General features: G+C 33.9%; 2 protein-coding genes across 2 annotated transcripts; one reads left to right on the top strand and one right to left on the bottom strand.

Annotated features, from left to right (window-relative positions):
• Positions 1–774: 774 nt before the first annotated feature.
• On the top strand, positions 775–2012 carry LOC145011238 (UPF0496 protein 4-like). Its single transcript, XM_078969904.1, has one exon. It carries the CDS (start codon positions 900–902, stop codon positions 1914–1916), a length of 1017 nt encoding a protein of 338 aa, XP_078826030.1. The 5' UTR covers positions 775–899; the 3' UTR covers positions 1917–2012.
• Positions 2013–7146: 5134 nt separating this feature from the next.
• LOC145008894 (helicase-like transcription factor CHR28) lies at positions 7147–12290 on the bottom strand. Its single transcript, XM_078967521.1, has 12 exons — positions 11996–12290; positions 11404–11647; positions 11149–11259; positions 10713–11056; positions 10529–10600; positions 10361–10435; positions 9376–10246; positions 9156–9286; positions 8861–9079; positions 8277–8774; positions 7521–7730; positions 7147–7405 (listed from the first exon to the last, which is right to left on the bottom strand). Exons 2-12 carry the CDS (start codon positions 11570–11572, stop codon positions 7286–7288), a joined length of 2820 nt encoding a protein of 939 aa, XP_078823647.1. The 5' UTR covers positions 11573–11647; positions 11996–12290; the 3' UTR covers positions 7147–7285.
• Between the last annotated feature and the right edge of the window lie 4920 nt (positions 12291–17210).

Here is a 17210-nt window from a genome sequence, read left to right as displayed (position 1 = left end):
ACATGGTCTAAAGAACTAGATTGAAACTTTATAGTTACAATAGTACAGAAATATAGTGTATTTAATGAATCCAAACTTAAAATATAATTAATTTTTTCTTAAAGGTGAAGGCTAGGGTTTCTCGTTATAAAAATTAAAATAGTTTTGAAAGAAAAATTAAATATCCTTAATTATTAATTTTTTTCTTTTATTTTTATTTTTATTTTTAATTTGACACTTTCCAAAAAAAAAGAGTAAATTACATGAATGGTCCCTATGGTTTGGGGTAATTTGCGCGTTTGGTCCCTAACTTATTTTTTTAACTCGGAAGGTCCCTACTGATTGTTTTTATTACGTGTCTGGTCCCTATTGTTTGTTTTTGTTACGCGCTTGGTCCCTATCATACCTAAAAAGACTATTATTTAAATAGGAAAAAATAATGCGGTACGTAAGGTAAGGTGAGAAGGGTGAGATTAGGGGTATGTTTATTTAAATAAATTAAAAAATAAAGGGAAAAATAGACTTTTTATGTAAGACAGGGACCAAACACGTAATAAAAACAAACAGTAGGAACCTTCCGAGTTAAAAAAATAAGTTAGGAACCAAACGTGCAAATTACCCTAAACCATAGGGACCATTCGTGTAATTTACTCAAAAAAAAAACGTCAAATGTACGTATACCCGGTGGTCCCTACGATTTCTAATATATATATCAAACGGTCAGTGGGAGGGCAATTCAGGGTTTTCCTAGAAGATTCTTTGCCGTATATTTATTCACACGTCCCTTCTGAATTATATATATTGAAATCGAACTTGAATTCACATTATAAACCCGAAAATCAAAAACAGACTGCTAAATCCCGGCGAATAAAACTTCTCGTCTCCGGCGACTCTATCCGATCGTTTCCTATCTGTCAGCCATGTTTCTCGTCGAGAAAACTCATTTAACTTCCCATTTTAAATCATTCACCAAGAAATCCTCGCCTAACCAAAAAAACTACCAACTAGCTGCTCGATCCTTCGATGAAAAGGTAATTCTCCATCTGAAAACACTAACCCCGGCCTCTGATTCATCCATTATCAGCTTATCTTGGATGTCGAAGGCCGTTTCATTTCTGTCGATTGTTCATTTCGAAGCGCAAGATCAGATTTCGAATTTGAGATCTGAATCGGATTATTATCAAGCTTTGTATATGGATTACAGTCTAAAGGTACTGGATCTGTGTAATTTGATTTCGTCAGCGATTCAGCAATTAACTGAGCGACGACTTCTGATGAATCTCGGTCTTAGGATGATAAACTCCTCGGGTCAGATACCGTCCCCTGAAAAACTGAAAAAGGCGAAGGATGCTCTGTTCAGATCCGTTAGCCACACACAAGAAATTTCAAAGGAGAAAGGCCAACGCGCGAAGACCTTGATAGAAGAACTGACTTTCGCCATTAACAGCTTGCCGCTTGGGAAGACAAGTAGCGCAAAAGATCTGATCCGGCGAACGTTACACGGACTTGGAGTCTTAACCCTCTTTGTAGCCGGCGTTTTGGTTTCCGTTCTGTACGGAGAGTCCGATGCGGTTGAAGTCAGAGTTCCGGCGGAGTTCCTATGGGCGGAATTGGTCAACGGCGTGCAGACGCAAATCTACGAACTGATAAAGCCAAAGCAATTCTCCATTGGAGCAGAGAAAAAAGGGTGGTTGTTGGAGCTTGAAGATACGGCAAAGCAAGTGGTAGCTGTATGCGATGTCCTCGACGAAGTCGTCTCCGACGGCGACGAGAAACACCGTGGTCGATTGGAGAATGACGTTAAAGAGATGGGAAACGCTGCGGCGAAATTCTCCGACGTTGTAAATGTGTTGACTAACGGAATTAACGATTTATTTAGTAGTGTGTTGAAAACGCGTAACGGTGTATTAGACGGCGTGAGGAAGGGTACATGGTAGGTGTGAAATTGGAGTGCCGTGTGTTGATAGTGGTTTTTGTAACGTCATTGTAACGAAAACGTTAGGGAAATCCCTTAATCAAATATTTATTATACATTTATACGTACCAAATTTTATTATCTACTTTTTTTTTATTATTTTTTTTTCTTTTTAATCAAATTCATTTTATTAAGAGAGAATTACTAATTTAGCCATTTTTACTAACTACTTATCCAAAAATAGCCAAAAAACGACTTTAGCCAAAAAGCCTGGCTAGCGTTGACTACGGTCAATGGGGTGAAGTCTACGGTTCTAAAGCAATGAGCTACTGTTTTCCGACTCGTCTATTCTTTTGGGGCCTATTAGCTCATAATATATAATGTATTGATTTTCAGATTAGGTCATTTTTACTACTTTTCCTTTGGGTCTTTACTGTTTTTTCTCGATGGAGCACCCAAAGAAAAAGAGATACGTCTATTTTTTACCGAAATTTTACTGTACTCTTGATTAGGAATAGTTTTTGTACATAGGGATAACATTTAGAAAAAACCGAAAAAAAAAGTAGTAAACAGTAGACTTCATAAGAAACTTACGGTATACAAGTCCACAATGCACAGTTTGTGCATTGTGGATTTTTACACTGTAGGTTTCATATAAAACCTACGGATTTTATTTTACTTTTTCGTTTTTTTAAATGGTTGTAACCTGTATAAAATTATATATATTATGATTCTTTGATTTTTTTTCGAAAAACAAAAAAAATATTACTGAAACCGTAGACTACGGTTTTGGAAACCGTAGATCGTGAAGAGAAAACCGTAAGTTATAAAATAACATACGGTTTTAGATTTTCATTTTTATTTTTATTTTTTATAGTTAACCCAAAATTGTAGACCATTTGGCGAAATAGTAGATCATTCTAATTATCTACGGTTTTATGGGTTGTTTTTGGACAATTGTTTATTTTTGACTATTTTTACATAGATAATTAAGGAAAATTACTAGATTAGTAATTCTCTCTTTTATTAATAACAAAAAGCAACACAGAAAACAACAATATGAAAAGCTGAAATGAATATTGCATAAGAAAAAATTAAGAATAGACCACATCATAATTAATATATTTTAATTTGCATATAATGTGGTTTGTGAGGTAGTTTTACTATGCTTCTCACTTTTCGTAGGCTGTTCATATGTTTTTAAACCAATGACAGATAAAAAGAGAATTACTATTCGTACTTTTTATCTAAAATCATTAATGAATTTGGTTAGATTAGTAATTTTCTCGGATAAAAAACACATATCAATATACAAGTTTATAGAATATAATATAAGTTCTAAATAAACATTTTCCTTAAAAATAACAAATTTGATTATGATAATAAAAAATTCTCATATTTACATTTTCTACCCTAAAATAATTTTGATTAAATCAACTTCATAATTTTAAACTTAAGTTATTGGTATTTTTAAGATTTGATTTTCTCCTATTTATATTTTTAAGTTATGTTTTTGGTCATATACATAATTATTTTTATAGTTTTTATTTTTATTAATATTACTACTATATTTAAACATTAATTAATATATTCAAAATTCACTTTCAAACTATATTTCGTGTGACTTCTCCATACATAATTGTTTGGTTCAAAACCTTATTTATGTTTTTATGATTTACTTTGTAAATGAGTTCTCCACCGCAAACGTGCAATGCAAGGAGTGATGGAATACTTATGTATATTAAATACAAAATATGGTTTTTGAGGTGGTTTCACTCTTCATTTGTTTTTTCTATTTCCAAATCAAAATTTATTAAAAACAAATCATGTTATATATTGTCAAACATGTGGTAAAATATAAAACAACAGTTTTTTTTAAAAATAACCATTTAGATTCTGGTGATAGAAGATTTTAATATTTTAATTTTTTTCCCTTTAATTAATGTTTATTTAATAGTTTTTATCTCTCATAATTTTAAAGTTAAATAATTTATATTTTATACATTATGATTTGATCTCTTACTATATTTTAAAGTTACATTTTGATCCATTACATAATTTTTTAATAATATTTTTTTATTAGGTTTTTTAATATACACTTTCAAGTCTTATTTTCTTCTGCCTCATTCGTACATAATTTTTGTATCCAAATTTTATTTTGATATTTTTGTGCTTCATTTTATATGGTTTAATCGTCTCCATGATAGATATGGTGTCGAACTGCATTTGGTGGGGACGGTTCAAACCCTAGTTCATTGCTTATTTTTTGATTTTTTTTTTTGCCAATGCAAATTGAATAATGCCCATTTAAATAAAATGTTGACCATTGTTTTGGCATCTACGGAAGTAGACTAATATAGACTGCTTGGTGGAATTTATTAATTGAATGCTGTTCATAATTCAGTAAACTTCGAATAGTTGCGGTTCAACTTTTTCTAGCGTATGGTTAAGGGTTGCTTTTAATATTTGATAAGTTTTTGTCTGATTTAATTAAAGATTAAATTAATAACAACGATTTTCAATTTTTTTTTTTTTTTTTTTGAACCGGCGAACGAGAAAAAGCCACCCCTAGCAAGTTGCTAGGAGCCTAGGAGATGGATTTACAATAGGGATTCAACTATGTAGGCCCAAAAGACGGAGTGATGTGAGAATTGACTGCATCAAGGTGAATGGTAGGCCCAATCTTTGCTAATTAATTAAAAAGTACCATTTAAATCATATTATCAATACAAATAATTAGTAAATACAATTACAATAAAAAATCACATATCACAATTCTGTATTATTGTACACTTAGTTTTTACTTTTTACTTTCTTTTTTTTTTTCCTTTTTTAAGACATTTATAATTAATCCATATATTCCTACTTATTTCATTTTTTTTATATAATATCTTAAACTTGGGTTATAAGTTTTTAATTTTTTTTACATTTTCGTACAAATTTAATACACCTGCATTTAAACGAAAATATTTTTAAATATTTTTGAAAAATACAACTTTTTTTACGTTTTAATTAAAAGTTTATAAGAAATTACATTTTAATACAACATTTTAAGCTTGTATTATATTTTTAAATTTGCTTTTACAATTTTTTTTAAATAGTATAAAAATTTTATAAATCTTTTTAAAAAAATGTTGCAAAAAAAGGAAAGGGTTACATGAAAGTAATAAAAAGAAGTTTAATGTAAACATAAAAAGATTTAAAAAGTTTAAAATCTTTATAAGATACTTGATTTAGAAGAAGTTGTATGAAATCATATGAAAGTGCAGAAAAAGTTTAAAATACTGTAACCCAAATTAAGACGTTGTATTTAAAAAACCAATAAATAACTTAGAAAAAAGTTGTAAAACTTATTAAAAATTTTTGGAAAAACCAATTATGTGAATTAAATTAAATTTGGGATGAATTTTTAATAAAATTTAATTTTTCAAATAAATTTGTAAAAAAATTTAAATATAGCCCAAAAGTGTAAAATTAAAAAATGCTAACTTGTTCAACTTTAGATAACATGTAAACATAGAAAAAATGAGTTGGTTGACTAGAACCGAAAGTACAACAACGCTTAGGCACCGTTTGATATGGGTCTGACTGAGTCAAGTCAGACGTTTTTGGTAAGAAATGTTTGACGAGAAAAGAGTTGGAAAATGGTTGATTGAGAAAGGAAGCAAGGCTTTCCACTAATACCCTTGCCCTTGGATAAAAATTTGTAGCTCAAGAAAGTGAAATGGGAGGTTACGAGAACTAACTCATGTTTCCCCTATACAAACGATGGTGTATATTAGCAAGCTAGAGAGTTTTTTGTGTTTTAATCTCTAAAATAGTATATTTAATGTCTATTGTGTTGGAAGCTTTTGTATACATTATTATTATTATTATTATTGTTGTTGTTGTTGTTGTTGTTATTGTTGTTGTTGTTGTTGTTGTTGTTGTTATTATTATAAAGAGCATAAGGTAAAATGGTCATTTTGCATCGCATATTCAATCAGATGTACAATCAAACAACATAGCTTGTTACTCGGTTAGAATTTATTACTCAGACATTTCTCAATCAGCATTTTCTCAGTCCGCAACTATCAAACGACCCATTAACTCTTTTTCTCATTGGACTTGGGCCGTATACGAAATGGAATCAATCATATAGATATGGTTAATGTTTACTTGGTGTTTTATCAAATGGAAGTTGTTATGTTTATATAGGTTGTTATGTACAGTTACAGTAATGTCATTTTCAATTACTATGTATCTTTCCTGGACGATTGATTAATGTTTCACTAAAAGATTGTATTGGATATGTAGAGTTTTATTATATGTTGTCTACTTTCAAGAGAATTTAACGAGTATCGGCACGTCATGGCTACAAAAGTTTCTCAATCAAAACTTTCAAGAATTTAATCGTTTTTTGGGAGGAACTTTGGAATGTTGTTTTTGTCTTAGCAACAATGATATTTTAATATAACTCTCAAATAATTCATAAGCTTTGATATTTTAATTGTTGGAAATTTAATGGAATAAACAAGTTGGCTAGTTTTCATTATCCAATATCGATTGAGGAAGAAACATTTAGTGAGTTTATAGACCTGCAAAGGCTTTAGTGGATCAAGGGATGGACAAAGCCCACACTCTCTCTCTCTCTCTCTCTCTCGCGCGAATGATCGATCTGATTTCTTGACAAAACTTGATAACAATAATAATATAACTGGATTTATTATTTACGCCTTTTACTCCTTGACGAAACTTGGTAACAATAATAATACAATTGGATTTATTATTTTCACGACATATGAACGTTTAATCATCTATATTAATCGTTGGTTGTTTGTGAAAGAACATAAGTTAGTCAGTATAAATTCTTAGCTACTATAAGTTGTCTTTGTTTTAGTGACACGATATTAAAAGAAGGTGACCTTGAAGAAGGGTTAACCGAGATGGAACACGAGATTTTGGATGACAGAAGGAAAAAAAAATTAGCTAAAGTGTTGTCATATACTGATATCAATATCGAAGAAACTGGCTAAAACTTTATTACCAACATTCAAGAAGGAAACACAAATTATGCAAGATTTACATTTATTGGAGTTTCCCCATGTTGTTTCAATGATATATTTAGGTTTTACAAAAGTTATATTAGGTTAGAAACAATCTGGATGATATGTTTATGTATTTCAATTATATATTTACGTTTTACAACTATATAACTTTATATTTTTGTAACCAAAATCGGACCGAATTAACCGCCCAGTGTGACTCCTCAATAAATCCGAAACATAAAGTTAACCGAATAAAAGCACATTCAAAGTTAGGTATAGAAACATATAACCTTTTCCTTCTCTACATCAATACCAATTACTACTACTACTATTTACATATAGCTTTCCACCACTTAACTTAAATCTAAACAGGTTGATTCGCCCCCATGAACAAATATCTCAGATCTTCTGCAGTCAAATGAGGGCCCGACCTTCCACTTTGATCCTCACCAAAAGCCGAAGCCACCATTTTCCTCTTCTCCTCCTACATTCACCAAATTTTCATCAATTCAATTCAACTCTCACACACACACACAGACAGAGTCGATGGAACGGAATCATGGAAAAGGAATGGAATGGTTGATTCCGTTGAAACGAACCTGGAGAGCAAGAATTCTGTCCTCAACCGTATCTTTAATGGTGAGTCTTGAAACTGTCACAGGACGGGTTTGACCGATCCTATGAGCTCGGTCAATGGCTTGATCTTCAGTAGTTGGATTCCACCAAAGATCCAAAAGAATAACATGTGATGCTGCCACCATGTTTAAACCAAGATTCCCTGCTTTCAGTGACATCAACATAATAATCACCTGCATGCAACATTTCTCAATTTACATAAACATAACACTAGATTATACTTTTGGTCCCTCGGTATAGATGATTTTTGCAATTTTGGTCCAAAAAGTTCTCTTCCAACTTTACTCCTTATGTGAGGTTTATGTAACATTTTTGGTCCCTGATGATTTTTCTAAATTTGGTCCAAACAAGTTCTCTTGCAATTTTGTTCCTTATTTGAGGTTTTTGGTCCTTGAGTATAGCTGAATTTTGCAACTTTGGTCCAAAAAAGTTTTTTCTTGGCAGATTTGGTCCTTATTTGAGGTTTTTATAACATTTTAGGCCCCGAGAAAAGGTGATTTTTGCAATTTTGGTTCTTACTTAACGTTTTTGGGACCAAATTTGTCAAAATCAGCTACACTCAAGGACTAAAAATAGTCAGTTTACTTAGAATGTGCACCAAAAACCTCAAATAAAGACTGAAATTGCAAAAATCAGCTATTATACTTAGGGACCATAACTGTAATTTACTCTTTAAGTATAAACTATAAAAGTATGAAGTAGGATGTGAAAAAGTGAACCTCAGGATCAGTGTTGAATTCTTTAACAGCCCTATCTCTAGAAGCCAAAGACATTGATCCATCAAGTCTTCTGTGCACTATACAATACTGATTAAGTGACATTTCAACAAGGTCCAACATTCGTGTCCATTGGGAAAAAATAATAGCTTTAACTGGTCCTTCACCAACATTAGAACTAGAACTAGAACTCGAACATGCTCCTGTAAACGACTGAATGATCTCCAAAACAGCTCTGATTTTTGAAGAACTATAATCTTGTTGTAAAACAATCGATTTCGCATCGATTCTTGAAGAACTCGCACCATGATAATCATCATCATCATCACCACCAAAGACTGAATTCCTTAAAGTAGCTTTGTTGAAAACAACATCTGCACCAATTTGGCTTTTGCATTTGGGAGCTGGACACGTGTTGTCATCTCCTGTTAAGTATTCTGACACACATTGATAACAAAACACGTGTCCACATAGGGTAACCACAGCATCCTCAGGTGGATCCTGTAGGGTAAAAATGTCAACAATGGGAAAATGGTATTCTGCTTTTGGAAGAATGATAATGATAAGGGTAGTTAACTTTAACTTACTTTACATAAGTGACATATGGTTAGGGTTTCTAGAAGGTTTAACAAATTGGATTGCATGTCTTTTGGGAGATTTTTTGCCATTCTTGTGGAGACTCTGCTAACAGATTCTGAGCTGAATCCTTTCACAAGTAAAGGGTGATCACATGCTTGTCGAAGGCGTAGAAGCATCAGAAGGATATTTGCGTAATTTTGACTTACAGTTCCTGCAGCTGCATATGCCTGAAAAAAAAAAATATTTGAAATGGATTTGTTTAGGTCAAACTTTTTAGAAGTTAAGAGAAAAAGCAAAAAGTACCTTGAATCTTGAACGTGATTCTGTTTCAAGTTTTTGATAGAAAGCTCGTTCTTCAGTTGAAAAGTCAACTGCTTTCAAGTTTATGGTTTTTGGAGGTAAGTTGATAATAGGTTGACCATCGATCAAAGTGCCTGAGTTAAGCCAAAAAAAAATGGACTTAATGTATTCAGACACTTATAAATAAGAATAATGGTAATAAAAAAATTCAAAAAAACTTTACCTTTTGTTCGACGAAGCATTATAGCCTTGAAAACAGCTCGAAGTTTCCTATAACCTGTTTCAGAGCTTCTGGATATTGGGATCTTAATCTGATTGCAAAAAGATTTATAATTTGCATACGGATCACATTTCAGAAACCTAAAATAACTAAAAACTTCATCAATGGAGTTCTGTATAGGTGTCCCTGATAAACACCATCGTTTTTTAGCCCTAAGTCCACAACAAGATTTAGACATTTGTGTTCTAGCATTCTTTATGGTTTGAGCTTCATCCAATATCACTCTAAACCAATTCACTTTAGCAAGAGTTCCACTACAATCAATAATAGAACCATCAATTCCTTTTCTACCCTTCTTTTTCTTACCACCATTAACCCCTTTTCTTTTCCTATTAGCAAAAGATGAAGATATTCCAAATCTGTCCCCAGTTCTTTGATCATCATCATCTTCTTCATCAAACACTTTAGTTGGGACTTCCTTTGCTACAATGGCATATGTAGTAAGAACCACATCATACTTTGCTAATTCAACAGGATCTTTGGTTCTATTTCCACCATGGTAGATTAGAACATCAAGCTTAGCTTCATCTGGAACTTTTTCATCGAGTTCACGGGCCCACTGTCTTAGAACACTTGCAGGACACACAACCAGTGATCCTGCTGCAGGTTTTCGGTTGTGAAAATTTTGTGTTGAGGTGCTGGCTTCGGTTATTAACTTTACTTCATGATTCTCTTCATCTACAACTACTGTATCTTTTCCATCATCATCATCTAAATTCAAAGCTTCAGCTTTTAAAGATTCATCTGATTTTGGTTTTGATAAAAATTTCTGATTCTGTATGAGTGCAATCATCGAAATGGTCTTACCAAGACCCTATGGAAAAAGATTTTAAAAAAAAGAAGTATGTCAATGTGTGATTCTAAATTTTTAATCAATCAACAACAACAACAACTACAAAGCAGGAAGCAAATAGTAAGAGTGTAAGACCTGATCATCAGCTAAAATTCCACCAGAACACGCCACACTCTTTTCCTTTTGAATCATCCATGCCAATGCAATTTTCTAGAAACACATAATTAAAACATATATAGAGGCATAAATAACTAAATATAATAAAGTAAAGAACTTTTTTTTGTGATCGAGTGAGTAGAAAACCTGGTGCCTTAAAAGAGATACAGACATAAGACCTTCGGGTAAATCTGCTTCAGGCAACTTTTGATTAAGATCCTGAAATAAAAAATAAAAGAAAACATATCTTTTTCAGTTTTAAGCAATATATCAGTAAAATAGTGTATCACTAGAAAGATGATGACTTGTTTATAAAATGAGAAGCTCATACCTGTAATGCTACTTGATAAATAAGCCTTTCATCAACAGCTGCTTGTTCATCAACCACACCAGGGCGATAAAGATCAGATTGAGCTCCATATTGTGAAGTTGGAACAGAGATAGGATTCATGTATGAAGGTAGAACCCTACTCACATGGTTGTCCTTCATCACATCATTACTAGCCCTATTGAAAGTTTCTTCCATGTGAGCCTTTACATGATTTGGCCATTGATGTGGATAAGTCTTTCCATATGTTTCACGAGTTTGACTGCTGCCTACACCTCTTGGAGGAACAATTTGCCTGGAACTTGATGAAGATTGTGGAAAGGATGGTGGAAGTATTCTTTTGGAATCTGTTACAAATAACTGTTTATCAAATCTTGTGCTAAAAATGGAAGTCGATTCAGAAATCAAGATGATGTTAAGGAGATATATCAATTATTACCCCCAAAACTGGATAGAATCTGAAGCTGGTCATCCTCCATATCATGATTAGAATGAGATGAGTGTCCATTCTGAGAAGGTTTTCTTTCAGGTTGAATTGTTCCTTGCAGACCTAGAATATATAGATAAAGACTTAATAAGTTAAATAACTATATATATATATATATATATATATATATATATATATATATATATATATATATATATATATATATAGGTCTCCTAAGTACTAATCAAGATGATGTATTTTCTTTACCTGTATTATTTATCCCGGATGAAGATGGCAGTGAAAGAAAACGATCACCCCTGGAATTAGGAAATGAAGAAGCTGAATCCTCTAACTGTGATGCATTAATTGCTTTATACAGATCTAGATCCCAATCACTAGACTCGCTGTCTGTTGAACTGATAGCTATAGGTTCCATTTGAGACACTACAGTTGAATGATAAGTTTTCCTTTCCGATATCAACACGTGACAAGTCCCAAATTCTGACCCAACCTGGATTAAAAATAGCAAGAATTGAGTTTCCAGAAATCCCATAAAGAGGGTTAGCGTGATCAGACATGTACTCGTAAAGGGTACCTTGCGATTCACAAAGTTACGTAGCAAGAACAGAAATTTTCAAGAATGTAACCGAAATTTCTTGAATTGGGTAAAAAACTTGACACAATTTCACCAAAAACAACTGAGAATCAGTGTCGATTTCTGGTAAAACCGATCAACTCTAACGATTAACAACAGAAATGTTTAATTTTTCAACCATGCATACATACATTTACAGTTATGTGTGAAGGAGAGACTGGAGAAGAAGGGGAAGAAAAAAAATGCGAACTTTTTGCCGCTCACCTCGTGATTCTCGCTGACATCAAGATTCAAGAAAAGCAGGGTTTAGTATGGTTGTAGTTGTTCGACATCCGACTACTATCAAAAGCCCTAGCCCTTGCTTTCAAACCAAATCAATTTCCTCTTAACTCTTCCCCGACAAGACGCTCTAAGCTGTTATTAGTATGTTGTCTATTTTGGAGCACGGGCGTACTTAATTGCGCGGCGTATCCACACTACTCTTGCCCTTTTCCGTCGTATGAAGATCGAAAATAGTTCAGTTGCTGTTGTACTTGTTCAAAGTTAGGGTCTTCGGATTGAGTTGTCAAAAAATATGATAAAATGAAAAATATGTTTGACTTAGTTTATTAATTGATAGTTAAGTTATTTTCTAAGGTGTTTGGTAAAAACTATTTATATAAAAAAAAAAAAAAAAAAAAAAAAAAAAAAAAAAAACATGTTTGTATATTTAAGCATATTTGTTGTTTATATGTAATATCTTATCTTTAATCATTCGTAATAATATATTTGATAAAAGATTATATAAATTACATTAATTTCCTATTTTATCATTACTTTGAATATATCATCAAATTTTTGAAAAGGGCTAGTATGTTGTTAATGACTCTATAAATAGTTTTTTCTTTCGATATCTTCTTGCATTTTTATGGCATTTGCACATTGCCAAAATTTAATGAGTTTGATCAATTAAATCTGCTGCTTAATAATAATAACCGGCATTTATATTGTTACATCCGTAATTTAACATAAGTTTTTTAAATTCTTAACTTAAATTCTTTGTAATATGAATAACTTTTAAAATTAATTTAAACAAAAACAATAGATTTAAAAACTCATATTTAGTTAATATAGAATAATTAAATTAAAATTTTAGTTATTTTTTAAGAGATAATATAATCCAAAATCTTTGACATTGGTAGTTTGACTTTTCAGTCATAAAAGTTAATATATGATTTTTAACTTAGCCAATCTAATTAGCTTTTAGACCTAAATTGAAAACATATGTCACTATTTACACTATTATTGGCCCGCCCAAGTATCATGACCTACACCACAAAGTAGGATCGTCTCAACCTACCACTCAATATGTAGATATATGTAATAAACAAGCAATCAACTAAACATATAAACACATGTCACTATTTACACTAGTCTACCTGTCTAACAACTCACTAGTGCATTGTAACATCCCAAAATTCAAGGATGAAAATTTCATTTTTGAATAAATTATTATAAAACCATAAGTAATAAGACATCCATAATAACATCTCATGTCGAAAACCAAATTAGAAATAATCAAAACATGTTATCATAAAACAATATCAAAGTGTAATCCCTAAGATCTCATGTGCAGAAATATAGTGTGATGCGCTGCAATCGAGTCGACTCTTTTCCTTTGAAAACGAAGTACCTAAAACCAAAACTGAAAACCATAAGCACAAAGCTTGGTGATTTCCCCCATCATATCACATACCATACACTAACATACATAGCCAAGCATATTTGGGTGTCGGCCTCCCCTTCGGTCTATTTCAACCGGATAACTGCCTAGCATATCTGGGTGGTGGTCTCCCCTTCTGTCTCTTTCAACAGGATAACGGGGACTATTTCACCCCTACCACTACCTCATAATAACATAGTATAACATACATAAATATATTGTCAGGCATATCTTGGTGCCCGACCTATCCCTTCGGTATCTATCAACCGGTATCCGGGAGTTGACCTCCCCTTTGGTATCTTTAAACCAGTAACCGAGGACTAATTCACCCCTACCACTACCACATAATAACGTAACATAACATACTACTAGGCATGCATGGGTTATGAAGACCCCTTCGGTATCTTTCAACCGGTATCCGGGGACTATTTCACCCCTACTACTAATAACATGTATCACAGAGCATCCTAGTACACAAACATAACATATAATGGCATACTAGATAATTATCACAAAAACAATCATCTAACAAACAACTCCTACTAGTGGGCTGACATTGTGGCCTTAGACCCACTTCTAGTGGAAGGTAACTCACCTCACACTACTGAAGTCCCACAAAGACAACCCCAACTGTTGGATGATAGATTCCCGAACTGTCAATATGAAAACATCACCCAATTAATAATTGGGTCCCAACATATGACCGTAAGTTCTTAGAGTAACATGCTACATTACCCCACCTTGGCTTGATTCAAGTCCAAGGCCAAATCCAAAGGCCCAAAAGTCAAACTAGGAATCAAAGCCTAACATATGGCCTAATTTTCCAAATTGGGCCCAACCCCTCACATGGTCTGATTCTAAGGCCCAATCATTTAGTCCAGTCCAAACATTTGGCATTTCTAATGGTCCAATATCTCATAATCATAAAGGCCCAAACTATGGCCTAATTTTCCAAATTTGGCCCAAAACCTCACATGGGCCTTACCCTAAAGCCCATTAAATTATTTTAATCCATATGATTGTTCTTGGATGGCCCATCAATATCCTAATCACCAAAGCCTAATAGAAAGGCCCAACTCAAGGCCCAATTGAAATAAGGTTTTTCACATAAAATGACAATTAGGGTTAAGTGTTTCTCACTTAACCCATTAAGGACTTAATCCATTAAGTCCAATATTGTCTTAGATTAATTGCAAATGGTTACTAATTAATTATTTTAAGTTTAGCAAGTAATTCCAGTACGGGTCCCGATCAATCCCTAAAATTAGGGTTTCATGACATTAGGGTTTTCCAAACCTTAATTAGGGTTTCCAACCCAAATACTAGCCAATTAGTCACATGGTTAAGCTTTTAGATCACTTTGGGATTCATTGGGCTCATTAGGGTTTTATAAGGCCCATTAGGGTTTTAATAGGCCCATTAGGGTTTCGCTAGTTGGGCACCATCCATTACCACCTCGGGAAGTGGTGGTCAACGGTGGCTCGGCAGCGGCCACCACCTCATGGTGGTGGTTAGGGTTTCTAGTCCATTTTGTCCTAGCATCCGAAAATCAACTATACGCAAGCAAAAGCACACCGCCACCTAACACGCCTGTTGGCGGCGGCAAGAGACGGTTGCCACCACCTCACAGTGGTGGTTTTGAGTATTCCATGATTATTTTGTTACAAATTACAACATACAAAGCAAAATCCCTATAAGGCACACACACACACAACCACCCTAGTGGTGGTTGGTGGTGGCAGGTGGTGATGATGGTGGCAATTTTTACCAAGAATTTCATACACTAGACCCTACATAAACAGTCCATGCCAAAACACACATACATATATGAACACAACCACCTAACGTGGTGGTTGGCGGTTGTTGCACTATCAACCACCATCTCACGGTGGTGGCAGTGTTTCTTCTTGATTTCCAGTAAAGCAGCCACGGTAGGAATGGCAACACAACATATCCCAGTGATTTTTCCGGCTTGGCATCGATGGCGGCAGCTGGAGCCACGAACGGCAGCGACGAGAAAGCTGGAAGCAGCGGCTTAGAGGAGAAGGAGGGTGGCAACGTAGAGAGAAGATGCGACCGCTAGTTGATCGGAATGGCAAGGTGGCGGTGATTTTTCCGATCCCAACAGTTGTGGCAGCGTCGATGGTGAAGAGTGGTGTAAGGGCGGTGCGGTGAATGGAAGAGGGAGACATAAAGGGGAGGTAACGGCTGCTCATAGTTTTAGGGTTAGGTTATGGACTTAAGATGGTATCGATTAAATACCCCATCCCTTAAAACATCTTTTCCATAATGACGCTTCCAGTCCCTCCTCTATAAAATATTTCCAAAAGAAGTCTATAATTTACCATTTAAACCCTGCCCCCTGAAATCCTTTGCAAATTAAGTCCGACTTTTACCAAACAACCCCACTTCTATAAATTGTTCTCAATTGAAGTCCATATGTTACCATTCAACCCCTAAGCTTCCAAAATCTCTTCAATTTGAGTCTTAATAATTCGCCAATTAGTCCCTGCCTTCATAAATATTTACGAATCTAATCTGAAACTTACACTTTAACCCCCAACTTCTAAAATTGTAATAATTAGCTCCTCGAGACCAACACCTTGCTATATATATATATATATATATATATATATATATATATATATATATTAGGGCTACTATACATTCATTAGTTTATTTATTTAATAAACAGGGTGTTACATGCATACCAGGACTTATATAATACATTACGTCATTATCAACATGTCTCTAAGGAATGCATAGCTATATGTAAGCAGGGGTGAGAAAGACATTCGAATAGGTGATCCCATTCTAGAACCACAACCAAACAAATAACATGCAAGAAATCTTAGATCAAGAGTTCTCATGATATCATACGTGACTACATACAACCCTTAAGGCACTCCACTATACGATCACCAACCTACTGGTACTCTAACCTGCATACCTGACATGGGCATATTTAGTTATAAAATTCATGCATTATCTTAATACTTTATGTTGATTTTATCTCATTTAATGAACAAAAGGTGCTTAATTAGTTTATAATTTCATTTTTCAGCAACAATGACATGCTCGGGTGGAAAAGGAATCGGAATTGGCGATTGGACGCTTGGATCTTGGATTTTGAAGAAAGAAGGACGTTGCTGGACAGCTTGACCCCTCGTCAGTGTTTTGGCCATATCTTATGAACCATAACTCCGATTCACGAGATTCAAAATGTTCTGAAAAGTAGACACAATTTCGGATGACTTTCGTGTTTTGAGAAAATGCTGATTCGAAACGTACTCGGCGAGTAGGGTCGATTACTCGCCGAGTTGGTCAGAAGTTTCGCGATTTTGGACGCGCTGACTTGCCGTACACGGGTTTTAAGTGATGGACTTGCCGAGTAGGTCACTGGACTCGCCGAGTAGCCCCTGTTTTGTGAAAATCTATATAAAGGGACTTTCAGATCGATACCCTAGCATATAGATGAACCCTTGAAGGCCAATTGTCGACTAAAGGTGCTGCTGGAGCGTGGGAAGCAAGGGAATCAACCCTACATTCAATTTTAAGAAGAATCAAGTCAAAATCAAGTTTACTCTTACCTAATCTCTTGTTTGAACTATGTTTTTACCAATTGATTTCGTTTTTGTGCTTGTTTCTGTTGGATTAGTGTCTAAGTCCATAAGTATTTTGGTATGTACTTGACCCGATGGTGCATGGTCCTTTTGGGTTGCCTTCACCAAAGCAACTTGATAGGATGATTTATGGAGAGTAGGGATTAAATATGAT

The sequence above is a fragment of the Lactuca saligna genome, chromosome 8 (genome assembly GCF_052625555.1).
Source record: "Lactuca saligna cultivar CGN05327 chromosome 8, ASM5262555v1, whole genome shotgun sequence".
Lineage (NCBI taxonomy): Eukaryota > Viridiplantae > Streptophyta > Magnoliopsida > Asterales > Asteraceae > Lactuca > Lactuca saligna.
Note: the sequence above shows the minus strand (reverse complement) of the source record. Positions and strands in the feature narration are given on the sequence as shown.